The 15,813-nt window shown below is 43.3% G+C and overlaps 1 protein-coding gene across 5 annotated transcripts in view; it reads right to left on the bottom strand.

The window, feature by feature from the left end:
- CDK17 (cyclin dependent kinase 17) overlaps positions 1 to 15,813 on the bottom strand; it is a 131,889-nt gene that overhangs the window by 45,683 nt on the left and 70,393 nt on the right. For all 5 annotated transcript variants that reach the window (XM_040408215.1, XM_040408209.1, XM_040408184.1 and 2 more), the window contains one exon: positions 7,625 to 7,758. In XM_040408215.1, the coding sequence (XP_040264149.1) occupies positions 7,625 to 7,758 (134 nt within the window). The remainder of the gene's footprint in view (positions 1 to 7,624; positions 7,759 to 15,813) is intronic.

The following is a 15,813-nucleotide window of genomic DNA, read 5'->3' on the forward strand; positions in this document are numbered from 1 at the left end:
AAGATGTAGTCATCTTAAATTATCAGAAATTTTGACTTCCAGCACTCTTGGATTGGGTGATGTCAACTTAGCTATTAGATTAAACAGTAAGAGGTGTCACAAACATCTGGCAAATTACTATCATTAACAATCCGCTTGATGATCATGACTGGAGCCCTAATTTCAGCATCCAAATTATTATTTGTGGCATCTGTGCAAAGCATTACTGACTGATGAGGACTTCTGAGCTCTGAGAAAGAGTATAGTCACTATGCAAATATAGGAGCAGAATACCATATACCGGTATCTCATGTGTTATGAGTGAGTCGCCTATAGGTCTTTATGTGGCACTTATTTCTTGGGCACGCAGTACATATTGTTTTTGCCCAGAAATGGAGTGACCTCCCACTCCCCGCAATGTCACTTACCTCCGGTTCAGAGATTCTAAGACCTTTTTGCATAACCTGGACGATTATAGTCCTGTACAACCCATTTCTGGTGGCAGACAGCAATCCATGATACGAGTGCAAGCACCAGTGGTGTCATCACCCACTTAACCGTGCAGAGAGAACAGAGGTGGTCTCTGCATGGCAGAACCCCAGGTAGGGTACAGTCCTGATCAAAAGTTTAAGACCACTTGAAAAATGGCCAAAAAAATCATATTTAGCATGGCTGGATCTTAACAAGGTTCCAAGTAGAGCTTCAACATGCAACAAGAAGAGATGGGAGTGAGACAAAACATTTTTTGAGCATTCAATTTAATGAAAACAACAAATAAACTGAAACAGGCTGTTTTTCAGCTGATCAAGAGTTTAGGACCACACCTCCAAAAAAAAACTAACCCCCCCCCTCCAAAACAGAAATCCATCTTCCAAACATGAACTCAGTAATGAGTAGCTCCGCCGTTATTGTTTATCACTTCAAAAATTCGTTTTGGCATGCTTGATGCAAGCGTTTCCATAAGGTGAGTGGGAACATTTCTCCAAGTGGTGAAGACGGTCGGACGAAGGACATCTACTGTCTGGAACTGTTGTTCATTTTTGTAAACTTCCCTTGCCATCCATCCCCAAAGGTTCTCAATTGGATTTAGATCAGGGAAACACGCAGGATGGGCCAAAAGAGTGTTATTCTCCTGGAAGAGGTCCCTTGTCCTGCGGGCATTGTGTACTGTGGCGCGTAGAAAACCTCTCAGGTGGGATCTGCTTGTAATGCCAGTAACGTTGGAAACCATCAAGGTTACATTTTTTTCTCATCAGAGAATAAAAAACTTTCTTCCACCTTTGAATGTCCCATGTTTGGTGCTCTCTTGCAAAATCCAAACGAACAGTTCAGTGGCATTCAAGGAGGTCTTTGAAGACGTTTTTTGTTTTTGAAGCCCTTCATTCTCAGATGCCGTCTGATGGTTATGGGGCTGCAGTTAGCACTAGTAAAGGCCTTAATTTGGGTCGAGGATCGTCCAGTGTCTTGACGGACAGCCAATTGGATCCTCCGGCTCAGTGCTGATGAAATTCTTTTGGGTCTTCCACTTGACTTTTTTGTTCAATAACCCTCAGGATCATTTAAGAAATTCCAAATGACTGTCTTACTGCGTCCCACCTCAGCAGCGATGGCACGCTGTGAGAGACCCTGCTTATGCAGTTAAACAACCCGACCACGTTCAAAAAGGGAGAGTTTTTTTGCCTTTGCCATCACAACGTGTGACTACCTGACAGAAAATGACAATGAATCCACATCTGTGCACAGATTTGGCCTTTTTTTTTTTTTTTACTTTTCTTTATTGAAAGAAAATTGCATTGATATATTGCAGAATACTTCAAAGATATGCATTTTCTTTTACATTATATTCATATATTTTTTTTCTGATTACATTTGCATAACAAACTATAACTTTCCCAATTTCCCTCCCTCCCCCACCCTCTCATCTCAACTCTTAAGGAAAAGTTTTCAATAATGCATACAATGTCATCCATCAATTGATGGAGTCCTATTTTTGGACCAGTGTGTAGTATGTACCATGGGTCTGAGGTCCCTAATTTCAAGAACCAATCTGTGTGGACAAAGCCTCCATATATGGTCTCCACTTTTTAAAAAAAGGCGTTGCCAGCTCCGATTTACAGCTTTCCGCATCAATGAGTTCTAGCATCAAACAGTGCGTGGTTTGTCGAAGGGCTTCATCTATACTCGGTACTTTGGGACGAAGCCAATGAGATAGTATACTTCTTTTGGCCGCTAATAGAGTCACATGTATTGCAGCTGCTAGTAGTGATAGAGTTTCCGATCTCCCCACATGGAATAAAATTAATTCTGGATCCATTGGGATCTTCGCCTGGCATTTGGCATTAATTCTATCAATAAAGGATCTCCAGAATGCTTGAATTTTCACACAAGACCATAGTCCATGTGTGATATCTGTATTCGGAAGATTACATTTAGGGCAATGTGTTATTCTTTCAGGTGGAACAGGAGCTGCACCCCTCGGTAAGTGGAAGCCATATATAGCTCTATGTATAATTTTAAAATATGTTTCTCTCCATATCTCATTGCTAACTATTTTCCTAATCTTGTCCCATCCCTCCAGTAGCTGATCAGAGAGGTTCAAGTCAGGAAAATCTTTCAGCAAGTTCTTAAATAAAAATAGATCTCCTTTCTCAGCCACCTCAGTTTCCCTAGCTTAAACCCCCTTAATGACCAGACCACTTTTTACAATTCTGCACTACACTACTTTCACGGTTTATTGCTCGGTCATACAACTTACCACCCAAATGAATTTTACCTCCTTTTCTTCTCACTAATAGAGCTTTAATTTGGTCATATTTCATTGCTGCTGACATTTTTACTTTTTTTGATATTAATCAAAATTGACGGGAATTTTTGCAAAAAAAAAAAGACATTTTTCACTTTCTGTTGTAAAATTTTTCAAATAAAACTAAATTTCTATATAAATTTCTCTAAATTTATTGTTCTACAAGTCTTTGATAAAAAAAAAAAGTGTATATTTATTGGTTTGGGTAAAAGTTATAGCGTTTACAAACTATGGTGCAAAAAAATGTATTTACGCACTTTGACTTTCTGAGCACCTGTCATGTTTCCTGAGGTTCTACAATGCCCAGACAGTAGAAACACCCCTCAAATGACCCCATTTCGGAAAGTAGACACCCTAAGGTATTCGCTGATGGGCATAGTGAGTTCATGGAAGTTTTTATTTTTTGTCACAAGTTAGCGTAAAATGATTTATATTTTATTTATTTTTTTCTTACAAAGTCTCGTATTCCACTAATAAAATTTTACATGAACTCGCCATGCCCCTCACAAAATACCTTGGGGTGTCTGCTTTCCAAAATGGGGTCACTTCTGGGGTATTTATACTGCCCTGGCATTTTAGGGGCCCTAAAGCGTAAGAAGTAGTTTGGAATCAAAATGCGTAAAAAATGCCCTGTGAAATCCTAAAAGTACTCATTGGAATTTGGGCCCCTTTGCGCACCTAGGCTGCAAAAAAGTGTCCCACATGTGGTATCGCCGTACTCAGAAGAAGTAGGGCAATGTGTTTTGGGGTGTATTTTTACATATACCCATGCTGGGTGAGAGAAATATCTCTGTAAATGACAACTTTTCCAATGTTTTTATACAAAGTTGTCAATTTACAGAGATATTTCTCTCACCCAGCATGAGTATATGTAAAAAGACACCCCAAAACACATTGCCCTACTTCTCCCGAGAACGGCGATACCACATGTGACACTTTTTTGCAGCCAAGATGCGCAAAGGGGCCGAAAGTCCAACGAGTACCTTTTAGGAGGGCATTTTTAGGCGTTTGGATTCCAGACTTCTTCTCACGCTTTAGGACCCCTAAAATGCCAGGGCAGTATAAATACCCCACGTGACCCCATTTTGGAAAGAAGACACCCCAAGGTATTCCGTGAGGGGCATGGAGAGTTGATAGAAGATTTTTTATTTTTGGTACAAGTTTGCGGATTTTTTATTTTTTTTCTCACAAAGTCTCTTTCATGGATTCAATATGCCCCTCAGCGAATACCTTGGGGTGTCTTCTTTCCAAAATGAGGTCATTTGTGGGGTGTTTGTACTGCACTGGCATTTGAGGGTCTCCGCAATCATTACATGTATGGCCAGCATTAGGAGTTTCTGCTATTCTCCTTAGGCCTCATGCACACGACTGTTTGGGTCCGCATCCGAGCCGCCGTTGCGGAAGTCAACACAGGCGCCTTCCGTTTTTTGCGCATCCGCGGACCGCAAAAAACTGCACGGTCGTGTGCATGAGGCCTTATATTGAGCATACGGGTAATGAGATTTTTTTTTTTTTATTCAGCCTCTGGGCATAAAGATAAAATGAACGGCACAGATTTCTTCATTCGCATCGATCAATGTGGATGAAAAAATCTCTGCCAAAAAATGTGCAAAAAAAATAAATAGCTGCTATCGCTAATAAAGATCCAAAAAGCTCAAAAGTGATCTTTATAGCGCCGCAGCGATTTTACTGTGTTTTTGCAGTGATCAGAAAAAAAAACATTTCAGTCACTGCGGTGGGGCGGACTGAACGCAAGTGTGCGCACAAGATCAGGCCTGATCAGGCCTGATCAGGCGAACACTGCGTTTTTTGTAGAGCCTAAGGTGACCCTAATGTACTGATCTAGATCTGATTGTGATCAGTCTTGATCACTTACAGATACTACACTGCTCAAAAAAATAAAGGGAACACAAAAATAACATCCTAGATCTGAATTAATTAAATATTCTTCTGAAATACTTTGTTCTTTACATAGTTGAATGTGCTGACAACAAAATCACACAAAAATTAAAAAATGGAAATCAAATTTTTCAACCCACTGAGGTCTGGATTTGGAGTCACACTCAAAATTAAAGTGGAAAAACACACTACAGGCTGATCCAACAGGCTGATCCAACTTAAAACAAGTCAAAATGAGGCTCAGTAGTGTGTGTGGCCTCGCCGTGCCTGTATGACCTCCCTACAACGCCTGTGCATGCTCCTGATGAGGTGGCGGACGGTCTCCTGAGGGATCTCCTCCCAGATCTGGACTAAAGCATCTGCCAACTCCTGGACAGTCTGTGGTGCAACGGGACGTTGGTGGATAGAGCGAGACATGATGTCCCAGATGTGCTCAATTGGATTCAGGTCTGGGGAACCGGCGGGCCAGTCCATAGCATCAATGCCTTCGTCTTGCAGGAACTGCTGACACACTCCAGCCACATGAGGTCTAGCATTGTCTTGCATTAGGAGGAACCCAGGGCCAACCGCACCAGCATATGGTCTCACAAGGGGTCTGAGGATCTCATCTCGGTACCTAATGGCAGTCAGGCTACCTCTGGCGAGCACATGGAGGGCTGTGCAGCCCTCCAAAGAAATGCCACCCCACACCATTACTGACCCAATGCCAAACCGGTCATGCTGGAGGATGTTGCAGGCAGCAGAACGTTCTCCACAGCGTCTCAAGACTCTGTCACGTCTGTCACATGTGCTCAGTGTGAACCTGCTTTCATCTGTGAAGAGCACAGGGCGCCAGTGGCGAATTTGCCAATCTTGGTGTTCTCTGGCAAATGCCAAACATCCTGCACGGTGTTGGGCTGTAAGCACAACCCCCACCTGTGGACGTCGGGCCCTCATATCACCCTCATGGAGTCTGTTTCTGACTGTTTGAGCAGACACATGCACATTTGTGCCCTGCTGGAGGTCATTTTGCAGGGCTCTGGCAATGCTCCTCCTGTTCCTCCTTGCACAAAGGCGGAGGTAGCGGTCCTGCTGCTGGGTTGTTGCCCTCCTACAGCCTCCTCCACGTCTCCTGATGTACTGGCCTGTCTCCTGGTAGCGCCTCCATGCTCTGGACACTACGCTGACAGACACTGCAAACTTTCTTGCCACAGCTCGCATTGATGTGCCATCCTGGATAAGCTGCACTACCTGAGCCACTTGTGTGGTTTGTAGACTCTGTCTCATGCTACCACTAGAGTGAAAGCACCGTCAGCATTCAAAAGTGACCAAAACATCAGCAAGGAAGCATAATGCGGAAAGCACATTGCCGTTGTCAGTGTTTTGCGGATCCGCAAAACACATACGGACGTCTGAATGGAGCCTTACAGGGGGGTGATCAATGACAGGGGGGTGATCAGGGATAAATAAGTGACAGGGGGGGGGGGGGGGTGTAGTGTAGTGTGGTGCTTGGTGCTACTTACAGAGCTGCCTATGTCCTCTGGTGGTCGATCCAAGCAAAAGGGACCACCAGAGGACCAGGTAGCACGTATATCAGACGCTGTTAACAAAACAGCATCTGATATACCTTTCTGGGGTTAAAAAAAATAAAAATAAAATCGCATCTACAGCCTGCCAGCGAATGATCGCCGCTGGCGGGCTGTAGATCAACTCGTTTACCTTGCGATCCTGTGAACGCGCGCTCCCGTGTGCGCGCGCTCACAGGAAATCTCGCGTCTCGCGAGATGACGCGCCAAGGAGGAATAACCCGGCCGCCCGCAGGACGCATCCCTGCGTTAGGTGGTCTAGGTGGTCGGGAGCTGGTTAGAATCCACCTCTCTCAAACAGTTTAAATGAACGATAAGTCTTTCCGGCTCCCCGCGCCACCCAGTAATGTATCAAAAGGGCCAGGTAGGAACTCTTTAGTCAAATCTCTCGCTTTTGCTTGTATGAAGGCCTTAACCTGGTAGTATGCTAAAAAATGGTTCGGAGGTATTCCATATGTGGATTGTACCTCTTCAAATTTATATAGTTTTCGTTCTTCTTGCTTCCACATGACATTGACCTTTGATATACCCTTCTGCGCCCAAGATTTGGCCTTTTAAAAAGGCATGTGGTCCTAAACTTTTGATCAGCTGAAAAACAGCCTGTTTCAGTTTATTCGTTGTTTTCATTAAATTGAATGCTCAAAAAATGTTTTGTCTCACTCCCATTTCTTCTTGTTGCATGTTGAAGCTCTACTTGGAACCTTGTTAAGATCCAGCCATGCTAAATATTATTTTTTGCCATTTTTCAAGTGGTCTTAAACTTTTGATCAGGACTGTATGTAATCTGTGTATTGTAATTTTTTTTTTCCATTTGGTAGATTATGGACCCGATGGGTTATTAAAGAATTTGGTGTAAAGCTAGATCTGGTAGGGGAATTTGAGGGATTATGCACTCTACCGTGAAGTCTCTCACAAGGCATAGCCTTTCCCACAGGAAATCACAAAAGAATAGTCTACATTAGCAACAGCCGACGTGCAAGCAGGCTAGGGATCTGTAGACAGGATGGTAGAACCATACTTCATATTTAATAAGGCTTCAAGACATAGTCGTACAAAGCCTGGCAACCAGTAACCAGGTAAGAGCACAGAACACCTACACAGATCATAAGGACTAAAAGTTGCTCAGCAAGAAAGTAGAGTGGCAGGCAGCCTTGAGTATCCAGGTTGAGCACCATTTTAATTTGGTGCTGACCCTTTAAAAGGACAGGTAAAGTGCACCACTAGGGGATTGTTGCTGCTGCGGTAAACAGGATGGGAGTTTAGCTGCAGTGAACAGCCCGTGTCCTGGCGGATGTGCTTAATATTCCCCAAGTCATGTATCTGAAAAAAAAAAAAAACAACCCAAGTGTGTGTACAGGAATTCATTACATCATATTACCTCCATTGATATTCTCCTGTGCATTCTGTTCCTGAGGCAAACACCTGTGGGGGACTGGACTTCATCTGATGAGGTCCCAGATGCTTGGTCACTTTCACCATCTGATCCCATTTTTAGATTTTCATGTACAATGTCTGAAACAAAGAAGACATTTTAGAATATGACCAATGACCTGTTCCATTGATATAATACAGCCATTTTGATGGATTTACAAGGTAAAGGCACAAATAGGTAAAGACTAGAATGGGAATAAGGGTATGCCTTCATATGAGGGGTGTGGATCAGACACACAGTAATTATCACAGAATAGAATTGCTCTCATCACACATGTAGGCGATCAAGCAGGATAAGATCCCAAAGTTGTGCCCCAAGATCTTATGTACACAGCTAGATTATAGCTGCATATAGGCCCTTCCTTTACTTCTGTATACCTCACATTTCCACTGGAGGCTTGATTTTGTGGGATTCAGTACAAAAAAAACAAAAAAAAAAAACAATGGCACTTTATGCAATATAGACTGAGGTTTACATACAGTCTCCGATAGAGTATGGTACGTCAGAATTAAGAAGCTGTACGGCCTCCAAGGGCTCTGTATTGTGCATAGATCTTACCGTTACATAATGCTTTATCCACCAGGGACAGTTGAATGGGGACAGGGCACCACAACAGTACTGCAATGGATCTAGCAGTTTTAATGCTTTCCAAAATCTTCACCAATTTACAAGTTATTTTCAATTTAGTAGAAGCATAGCACAGTACTACAACTTCATAACTTCCACGATTTAATTTAGGTGCTTGACTCACCATTTTAGCCTGAAGCCTTCCAGGTGATCAGATGGTCATCACAAAGACAGCTTCAAGAAACCAAAGGGTATTCAACTATTTTCGCCGGGAAAGGATGCAACTGAGTATTTTTCAGAAGCGGATGGGAAGACCTACATGCTGGCCACTCACATTTATAGCCGGGCCCCAATACATGGTCAGGCCAGGTCTACTAGAGCTGAAGCCACTGTAAATTAGAAGCTCTCCCCTCTAGTACAATAGACTCTTCTATGATGACAATGTGCCGTAATAGGTCATATGGAAAGGGGTCGTCTTCACCAGAGAAGTCTTCAATGGAAAGCATCTATGGCCCCTTATGCGGATATGAATAAACATTCTAGTTACAGGGGAATATTCTGCAAACAGCAGAGAAACCTTCACTTTGTACAGCAAGCAACAGAAGGCTGTAGCATTCATCTCGCTGTATAAATGAGCCTTCTGTCAGTAATGGCATTCCAATTTTTTGCAATTACAGCACTGAGGCTTCCCATTGAGCGCTTGTTTTATATAATGATTGCTCTTGTATGCACCAAAGATTCTGCTTGTGTTTGCAAAAGCCTTTTCATAAAATTGCTAAATTAGTTTAAAGAAAAGAATTAAAGCACAAGACAGACAAGTGCCTCTTGTTACAAAAATAATGAAGTAATGAAATGGTTTGTCGGCGCTGTAAAACAAGCCACAGTCAATCCATTCTTAGCAATAGACACTGCAAAAATACACAGGGCATCCCAACAATACAGTTTAGCTCCTTCCTGGCATTTCAGTGATACTTTAACTTAGGCTACTTTCACACTTGCGGCAGAGTGATCCAGCAAGCAGTTCCGTCGCTGGAACTGCCTGCCGGATCCGGCAAAACGTATGCCAACTAATGGCATTTGTAAGTCTGATCAGAATCCTGATCAGTCTGAAAAATGCCTGATCAGTCATAAAAATGCATTGAAATGCCGGATCCGCCTTTCCGGTGTCATCCGGCAAAATGGATCCGGCGTTTATTGTTTTCACCTTTTTTTCGGTCTGCGCATGAACAGACCAGAAGGACAGATCCGGCATTCCGGTATTTTGAATGCCGGATCCGGAACTAATACATTCCTATGGAAAAATAAATGCTGAATCTGGCATTCAGGCAAGTGTTCCGTTTTTTGGGCCGAAGATAAAACCGTTCATGCTGAAGACATCCTGAACGGATTCCTCTCCATTCAGAATGCATGGGGATATAACTGATCAGTTCTTTTCCGGTATTGAGCCCTTTTGAGGGAACTCCGTTCCGGAAAAGAAAAACGCTAGTGTGAAAGTACTCTTATTCAACATGTTTAGAAAGGATCCTTGAAACAAAGTTTCACTTCACTTGGCTAGTTTAAAGACTTAGATCTGTCACCAAATGTCACAAACACAAATCGCATATATTATTAAAGAGATCTCTTAGACCAGGGCTTGACAAATTTCCTTGGAATCTAGGAGCCAGCTAAAAAAGTTAGGAGCCAGGCGGAGCCGCGTCATAAAGCCCCTAGTAGGTGCCCCCCCCCCACTTCTCCATAGAGCCCCCCCCCCCAATAATGCTGTATACCATGTTACATATACCGCCGCTCCGTCCCCGGACCCTATTGACTATAATGGGGATGGGGGTGGAGCTCCGGCGCAGCATGGCAGTTCGCGGTGAGAGGCCGCCGGACTAAAAAGTTGGACATGCAGTACTTTTAGTCCGGCGGCCTTTCACCATGCACTGCCGTGCTGCGCCGGAGCTCCACCCCCATTATAGTCAATGGGGACGGAGCGGTGGTCCGGCGAAACAGCGGAAGGACGGATCCGACAGGGTGAACAACCTGCCGGATCCATCCTGCCGCAAGTGTGAAAGTACCCTTAGGCCTTATTCACACGTCCGTTGTTTCTTTCCTGATCTGTTCCGTTTTTTGCGGAACAGATCTGAACCAGATCTGGTCCCATTCATTTTCAATGGGTCCTGAAAAAAAAAAAATCAGACATTGAGCTGTCCGTTTTTTTTCAGGACCCATTGAAAATTAATGGGTCCAGATCTGTTCCGCAAAAAACGGAACAGATCAGGAAAGAAACAACGGACGTGTGAATAAGGCCTTAGTTATATAGCTACTGAATGAGACAGAAGAAGGGATGCCTTTAACATATATATCTCCTTGAGAAGCCAATTTGATCCTAAAGGGTTAATTCAAACTGTAATCTAAACTGTCCTGTCACTTCTCTTATCTCTCTGCTCCTGTCCCTTAATCTTATCACTGCTGCAAAAGCATCAGCCACAGCCTCAGTGGAAACTGTTCTAGAGTCTGACTGACTGTTCTTTTAACTCAAAGAATCGAATGAGTCACTAACTGTAGGATCTTTAGATTCTTTGAACCTGTGACTCATTCGATTCTTTCTTACTTAGACTCCCTCCTGTACTTGTGTCAGTGACTCGGCTCAGAGCTGCTAGTGCTTGCCTTGCCTGAGCTCTGATTGGTTGGTGGGTGGGGAGGGGAGGGGCTGGCAGAAGCAGCTTCCACTCTAGGATCAGATTACACTCCTCCCGAGCCCCTCCCCTCCCTGCTGCCAGCGTCTCTGCTATTGTGTGCTGTGACGGAGCGGTTTCAAACGGTGCTGCCTCCGGACGGAACGGCAGCTCCGCACCCATCGCCCGGGCACCTTTGAAAACGGGCTGACAAATACCCAAGCGCCAGGACTAAATTCCTGGTCGCCATGGCGACCTGGCGCCTGGGATTTGTCGAGCCCTGTCTTAGACCTGATGAGGCTGGTGTACTAACTTTAAGAAAACTTACATCAGAATGGTATAATCCTTTTTGAAAGATTTCCTTTCAGATATTAAAATAAATCCAGCTCTAGCTGGCCTAATAAAATGCTCATTTTAATGCCAGTCTCTAGCTGGCCTCAAAATTCTCAGCTGTTTTAAATTGGTTTTAAACCTGCATAAAACAATGGATACTCACCTTACTGGGTCCCTAATAATAGCTCTTTTCCTGTTCTTCTCTTCGTGCAGGAAATGACCTCTTAACCAATCATAGAGACTTCTGGTAAATCAAGGTGGAAGCATGGATACCAGGAGGGTGTCAAAATTGGACCAGCAAGGTAACAGGGAGAGTTTCCCTTATTTTATTGTTTTATGCTAATCTGAACAAGTTTTTAAGCTGACCTCATAACATGTTAATTTCAATATCAAGTGGGCAACTGTTCAAAAAGGATTATACAACCATTCTGACATGGGTTTTCAAAGTAAGCACACCAACCTCATCAAGTTGATAAGTTCTACGTATTTAACCACTTAAAGTGGTTATGCCATGACTGATTTAAAAAATGAAAATCAGACATCATGTACTATATAACAATCGCTTTCTAACAAAGATAGAACCACCCATGTACCTCACATGAATCCAGAGATCTCCCCATTCATTGCTCTGTATCAGGGGTCAGCAAACTCCGGCACTCCAGGTGTTGCAAAACAACATCTCCCATCATGCACACTTGCTTGGCTGTTCTCTGAACCCCCACAGAAGTGAAGTGAGCATGCTGGGAGTTTCACAACAGCTGGGGTGCCGAAGGTTGCTGATCGCTGCTCTGTATTCTGCTACCGATGTATGTGAGAGAAGTCTCTAATGAGCGTGAGTGGTAATCTCTTGTACAAGCAATCAAAAATAGTGAACTCGCTATAATCATTCCCCTAGCGACACCAGTTGCATATAGAATTCCAGTGAGGGGGATGCAATGGATTCCCATCTTCTGAACACTAATATATTACAATGCCATATATATGTATTGTCAGTCACTGTAAAAACTTACATAAAGCCCAATCGGCCCTGCATTTGCATATGTACCTGGCAAGCCTGGGGCCCAATGTTCAGCCTTGGCCAACCACTTTGCAGTTTCTGTAACCACTTAAATGCCAAGGTCAGTATTTATCGCAGAATCTAACGTGTTTAACTGCCAGGAGCGGAACAAGGGCAAGCACAGCTCCTAAGCCCACTCCATAACATTGTTGAATTACTGCATGTAAAGTTCCTGGATGGATGGGGCCACGTGCTCTGCTGCAGCTAATGAATGGCCGTAATGGTGACATGTCCCCAAGCAGCATGTCGCCCAGCAGTGATGGGCTGCTTGAGGACACTACAGTGCCCATGCCAGTCATAAGCTGCAGCAACGCAAGTGATCCCATCAGTGCAGAGACTTTACATGTACAGCCATAACAGAGTGGTGGAGAGCACATCCCCTTCTTCACCCAGGCAGCCCCTCTGAGATGAGCATTTCATGCTCCGACGCTCTCCCTTGTGCTGCATCGCGCAGGGCAAGGGCTTTTTTGTTTACAAACTTACAATGCTAGGCACTAGGCTTCTGCCTAGCAGTGTTCCTGTTAATGTCACTGACACTTATTGACGGGCTTTAGCGCTGCCCTAGCCTGCCTAGCAGAGAGCGGATACATCACCAGAACTAATGAAAAAAACATTGCCCTGGGTGGTTTAGCACAGCCCCAATACATGCACCGATTTTACCAATAAATCGTGGACAACCCCTTTTAGATAGCACTCACCTTTCCCCAGATGTTACTACACTATTTATCTGCCTTTTTCTTATTAGATTTTGGACAGTCTGTTTAGCCTAAAATAAGCACAACATGATTGTCACTTCACTGCTATACAGATTGTGTATTTTTCAGGCTTCAAGCTCTGCTCAGGTTGAAAAATATGTGATAATACATTAGAAAACCAGAAACTTCTATATTTCTCTTAAAATTCTTACTCTTAGTACATGGATATTTGGGGACACCCGGAATTCCCATCAGGCATAGACACTAAGCACTTTACACAATGGAAAAACATGAATATTAAAACTGTGAGGGACATGTGGAACACACAGGACAAAAGATATTACTCTTTCACAGAGGTCACGGAAAAATACCATATGGGGACGGCTCAACTTCAGGTACAGGGGTTTCTTAAACAGATGGTTTTGAACCTTTCCGAAGAGATGAAGAGCAATAATTTTGACTCCCTAATAGGCCATGGTGTGAGGGGGGGGAAAAAAACAAAAAAAAAAAAAAAAAAAAAAAAAAAACCTTTGGCAGAGCTCTTATTTTCCCAATGGAAGAAAGATTTACAATCCATAGACATAAGGCAAATAATTCTACAAGGGTGGAATAAAATAAGACAAGTAACTCCTAACAAGACGTGGAGGGAAACTCATTTTAGGATGATACACAAAGCTATTTATGGGTTCCAATTTACTACACACACCTCATCACAGGGCAGATTAAACGAGTGTCACCTAAAGGGGTCTGATTTATTCCACGGCATATGGTCTTGTCCGGAGATGGAGAAGTAGTGGAGGATGATCAGGCACCAAATTAGACATCACCTTAAGGTGTCAGTAGCATTGAACCCAGATTTACTTTTGTTTCATGTGGCTCCAGAATTTCTCCTCTAATACATCTACTGATTCTGACAGCCAAGAGGTGCCTCTTCAGAGAATGGTTACATTCTAGAGTCCCTTCACCAACCAATGTATTCACTCATGTTAAAGTATTTTTTGAGATGGAAAAAACAGAAGCAGAGCGATTCAAAGGAAATGACATTAATACATTCTTTCGTAGGTGGGAAGTTTTTATTAGTATTGTTTTTGCAGACAATGAAATGAGGGAAGTGATGACGCCATTTATACAGTCCTGATCAAAAGTTAAAAAAATCATATTTAGCATGGCTGGATCTTAACAAGGTTCCAAGTAGAGCTTCAACATGCAACAAGAAGAAATGGGAGTGAGACAAAACATTTTTTGAGCATTCAATTTAATGAACACAACGAATAAACTGAAACAGGCTGTTTTTCAGCTGATCAAAAGTTTAGGACCACATATCTTTAAAAGGCCAAATCTGTGCAAAGATGTGGATTCATTGTCATTTTCTGTCAGGTAGTCACACGTTGTGATGGCAAAGGCAAAAAAAAACCTCTCCCTTTTTGAAAGTGGTCGGGTTGTTGAACTGCATAAGCAGGGTCTCTCACAGCGCGCCATCACTGCTGAGGTGGGACGCAGTAAGACAGTCATTTGGAATTTCTTAAATGATCCTGAGGGTTATGGAACAAAAAAGTCAAGTGGAAGACCCAAAAAAATGTCACCAGCACTGAGCCGGAGGATCCAATTGGCTGTCCGTCAAGACACTGGACGATCCTCGACCCAAATTAAGGCCCTTACTGGTGCTGACTGCAGCCCCATAACCATCAGACGGCATCTGAGACTGAAGGACTTCAAAAACAAAAAAAGTCTTCAAAGACCTCGTCTCCTTGAACGCCACAGAACTGCTCGTTTGGACTTTGCAAGAGAGCACCAAACATGGGACATTCAAAGGTGGAAGAAAGTTTTATTCTCTGATGAGAAAAAATTTAAACCTTGATGGTCCTGATGGTTTCCAATGTTACGGGCATGACAAGCAGATCCCACCTGAGATGTTTTCGACGCGCCACAGTGGAGGGGGTGCTTTTTCCTTTAGTGGAACAATGAAGCTTCAGGAAGTGCAGGGGCGAAAAAAAAGGCCACTGGCCATGTCCAGATGTTGCAGAGAGCATTCCTCATGACTGAGGGCCCTTGTCTGTGTGGTAAAGACTGGGTTTATCAACAGGACAACGCTACAGTACACAATGCCCGCAGGACATGGGACTTCTTCCAGGAGATTAACATCACTCTTTTGGCCTATCCTCCGTGTTCCCCTGATCTAAATCCAATTGAGAACCTTTGGGGAAGGATGGCAAGGGAAGTTTACAAAAATGGACAACAGTTCCAGACAGTAGATGGCCTTCGTGCGGCCATCTTCACCACTTGGAGAAATGTTCCCACTCACCTCATGGAAACGCTTGCATCAAGCATGCCGAAACAAATTTTGGAAGTGATAAACAGTAACGGCAGAGCTACTCATTACCGAGTTCTTGTTTGGAAGTTGTATTTCTGTTTTGGGGGGGGGGGGTTAGTTTTTTTTGGAGGTGTGGTCCTAAACTTTTGATCAGCTGAAAAACAGCCAGTTTCAGTTTATTCGTGGTTTTCATTAATTTGAATGCTCAAAAAATGTTTTGTCTCACTCCCATTTCTTCTTGTTGCATGTTGAAGCTCTACTTGGAACCTTGTTAAGATCCAGCCATGCTAAATATGATTTTTTGCCATTTTTCAAGTGGTCTTAAACTTTTGATCAGGACTGTACATTCAGAATGGTACCTAAAGAGAAAGATCGCAAATCAGCTAGGAAGGCTACAGGTTGACTAATGGATTTTAGAGAATGAGCAGACAGGATAGGCACCTAAGGGAGAGAGGGAGGGAAGATTTTCTATTCAAGGGGATAACTTGTTTGATTGTTAATCTCTTTATGGTCCT

This window comes from Bufo bufo, chromosome 1, assembly GCF_905171765.1.
Source record: "Bufo bufo chromosome 1, aBufBuf1.1, whole genome shotgun sequence".
In the NCBI taxonomy this organism is placed as follows: Eukaryota; Metazoa; Chordata; class Amphibia; order Anura; family Bufonidae; genus Bufo; species Bufo bufo.